This window comes from Photinus pyralis, unplaced genomic scaffold (genome assembly GCF_008802855.1).
Source record: "Photinus pyralis isolate 1611_PpyrPB1 unplaced genomic scaffold, Ppyr1.3 Ppyr1.4_LG5, whole genome shotgun sequence".
Lineage (NCBI taxonomy): Eukaryota > Metazoa > Arthropoda > Insecta > Coleoptera > Lampyridae > Photinus > Photinus pyralis.
In genome coordinates, this window is record NW_022170596.1 from 30401535 (window position 1) to 30404465 (window position 2931).

The following is a 2931-nucleotide window of genomic DNA, read 5'->3' on the forward strand; positions in this document are numbered from 1 at the left end:
CCAATAGATCTCCACCGACAATTTTTAAAACTGACACACTACACTGTTTTGAAGATCTTATAGGGAGAAAACGTGCATTATTTGAATGGAAGAAAAATACTTGAATACCTACTCTATATTATACCTATATGATAAAGGAATTATTGTTTGTAGAGATGCTGCAGAAAAAATGCTGATATAAAAAAGCGAGATCACAAAGAGAATGTGCAATACGAAGAATATGTAAGTGATATTCATACTTCAGATTATTTTTACGACTCGATACTTGGCTTAAAGTCACGTAGGCGCAATAAAAAATGTTTCATGAGTTCATTGTTATCCCAGAAGCTTTTCTAAATTACAAACAGCAATTCATTTTAAACTTCCCTTTACGTTAATCAAATTATGTACCTGAAATTAACAAGTGATCCCTAACGAGTAATTAGGGACAGAGGAAAACTTGCCACAACGGCGTTTATTAGCAATACGTTACTACGTCGTTAACGATTAGATTTAGGGGGGAATCACTGATGAGATTTGCTCCCAGTTGATTACCGGAGCGTCCTCATTTAAGCGCAAACCTGAAGGTCAGCGGGGTGTCAAAAACACTTGGGTAAATTGAATTCGGTCGTCCTCAAGTAAGCGTCGATAATTGCGCCATTTAGATTCAAAGCGGATACTAGAATTTATTAAATCAATTGAGATTCTCAAACCGATTCTCACCTTGCAGGCGACAACAATCTACGGATAACAAATCGGGACGTAGCATGAATGTGTTATTATTGCTGACCTCGAAAAGCCGCATTCACGACGAATTTCGGATTGTCCCAGAAAGCCGGGTGCTGTTTTTGTTCGTACGCAATAAAAATCAATACAACGCGTCGGCGGCATCTACGATACTTCCTGACCTACCGTACCGCTTACTTTATCTTTCCGCGAGCGAGCAATCTACACATTTTCCTTCGAACTTACCGGTACTTTTCCGCAAATTCGAATCCAGTTTTCTTCTTCAAATTTCCGTGGACCGGTGAAATACTTGGTTCGCTGACGGTTGCGGGAGGGGAGGACGAACCTGTACTCGAGGATAAGCTTCCGGCACGACCCCTTAATTCGATAGGGTTGGGATGATACGTGTTTATTGCTAAAGAAGGCCGAGAATTGTTTCGATTTCTTCGCTTCTTTTTCTTTCCCGTTTCGACTTCTTCTACGCGCCCGAAAATATTGCTAGTTGGCGGGGGAGGCATCCAATCGAGGTCCTTTTTAAGGTGTCCTCGACCACATTTACAGCCGCATGCTTTAAACGCTAAATCGTACCCCTTTTTCGTCCACAGATTTTGGTGCCGCTGACGCTCTGACCACGAGCGGGCGCGGCCACAGGTCTTGAGGTAGGCCAGGACCGTCTGTTCCCAAGCGTCAAAACACTCCCGGTGCATGTAACGACCGGCGTTGCACGCGTCGTTATTACAAGTAACGCGTACTGTATCGCGTAAATCGTCCAATGATATAAGCATTGGATCGTTGTTATTAGGATTCATTTGTTGCTGTTGTGCGCGCAAACAATCTCCGTTAGGTACGCAACAACGCGTTACACCGGCCTCTTCGGGATCGATACCAATGAGGCCTTGAACTTGGCCGTGCTGCCGGCGGGGCGCCATGCCGGTTACACTCGCGGAAGCAAGTCCTATATACGTTAAAGCCCGCAGTTTGAATTTTATTTAGTCCGCAGCTACAAATAACAACCCCCAACACGTGGTTTTCTCAAAAATAATGCCTATGACCTTGAAGCGCGCGTCTTACTTGCTGCTCTCTCGGTAACCCACTGCATATGATTGCTGCACGCACAGCCAGGGAAAGTGTTCAAGAGAGGGAGTCCCGAAAGCGAAAGGTAGGGATAAGAGTGGGGCACCTTTTCACTTTCTGTTTCTATATGCGACGCAAGCGCCGGTTTCCCTCTCGTCAACCCTGACCGTCGCCGTTATTACCACTTTCTTTAAATCATAACATCCAACACGCAAGTCGCGCATTTAAACTTGGGTGCAATCTACATGAATGATGGTTTTAAATAAATACTGGTTCATGGTTGATAAGAACTGTTTATTAACCAATCTAGAAAAATTCCTAACTTGGAATTACGCAAACCTCTCACCTCCCAATCAACTTAATATTGTCACTATGTTTTGTACAGATAATGTGTTTACTTACTTACCAGTTCAATCTGTCGATCATATTTTAGCACCCACAAACCCAACGCAACGAAAATAATGATGGCCTTTTAAATTTACCCTTATTAATATGTAGTAAGCGCAGGGACCGTTGAAACAGGTTGTTAGATCTTCGTGAAGCGTGTCGACAGGTGATACCTACATCGAAACCGAACATTAAATAACCTTGTACTTACTTTTTGATGGTTAAACTATTTTAAGAATTTTAAAGTACTGTTAATTCTAATTTTGAATGATAAATGAAAAGAAGTAGCAGATGTTAGAAGACTTCAAATTATTAGTCAGTAGTACAAACGGGAGACATTGATACAATTTTGTTTAAATGTCGGTACAAACTAAAATAAAGAACTATTAGGGGTTTTAATTGCACCGTTTAATTTGCATGTGCTTTGTTTAACAAAATAAAAATAATATGGTTTTAACTTAAACATATAAGAATAAATATAAAATAAACCAAGTTTTTCAAAAATGTGTAAAATGTCTCAAGCCTCTCCATATGTGGGAGGATTGATACTCCATACAGGGAGCGTTGAGACATATACAGTGAGTTTTTTTAAAATGCGAACGTAGCAGTTTGCATGCAATGTAATTTCCCTATGTCCGATTTAAAAAAAACACATCAACCTATGAGGTGTGCGCGGTTCACATTCCCACCAGCAAAACGCGCAACTTGTGTGACTATGAACAGCAGCTTTATAGTCTTGATGATGAAGAGCCCTCGGTAAGATTT

At 41.1% G+C, this 2931-nt stretch overlaps 1 protein-coding gene across 1 annotated transcript; it reads right to left on the reverse strand.

Annotated features, from left to right (window-relative positions):
- Positions 1-915: 915 nt before the first annotated feature.
- On the reverse strand, positions 916-1820 carry LOC116171439 (headcase protein-like). Its single transcript, XM_031488292.1, has one exon. It carries the CDS (start codon positions 1632-1634, stop codon positions 948-950), a length of 687 nt encoding a protein of 228 aa, XP_031344152.1. The 5' UTR covers positions 1635-1820; the 3' UTR covers positions 916-947.
- Positions 1821-2931: the final 1111 nt, after the last annotated feature.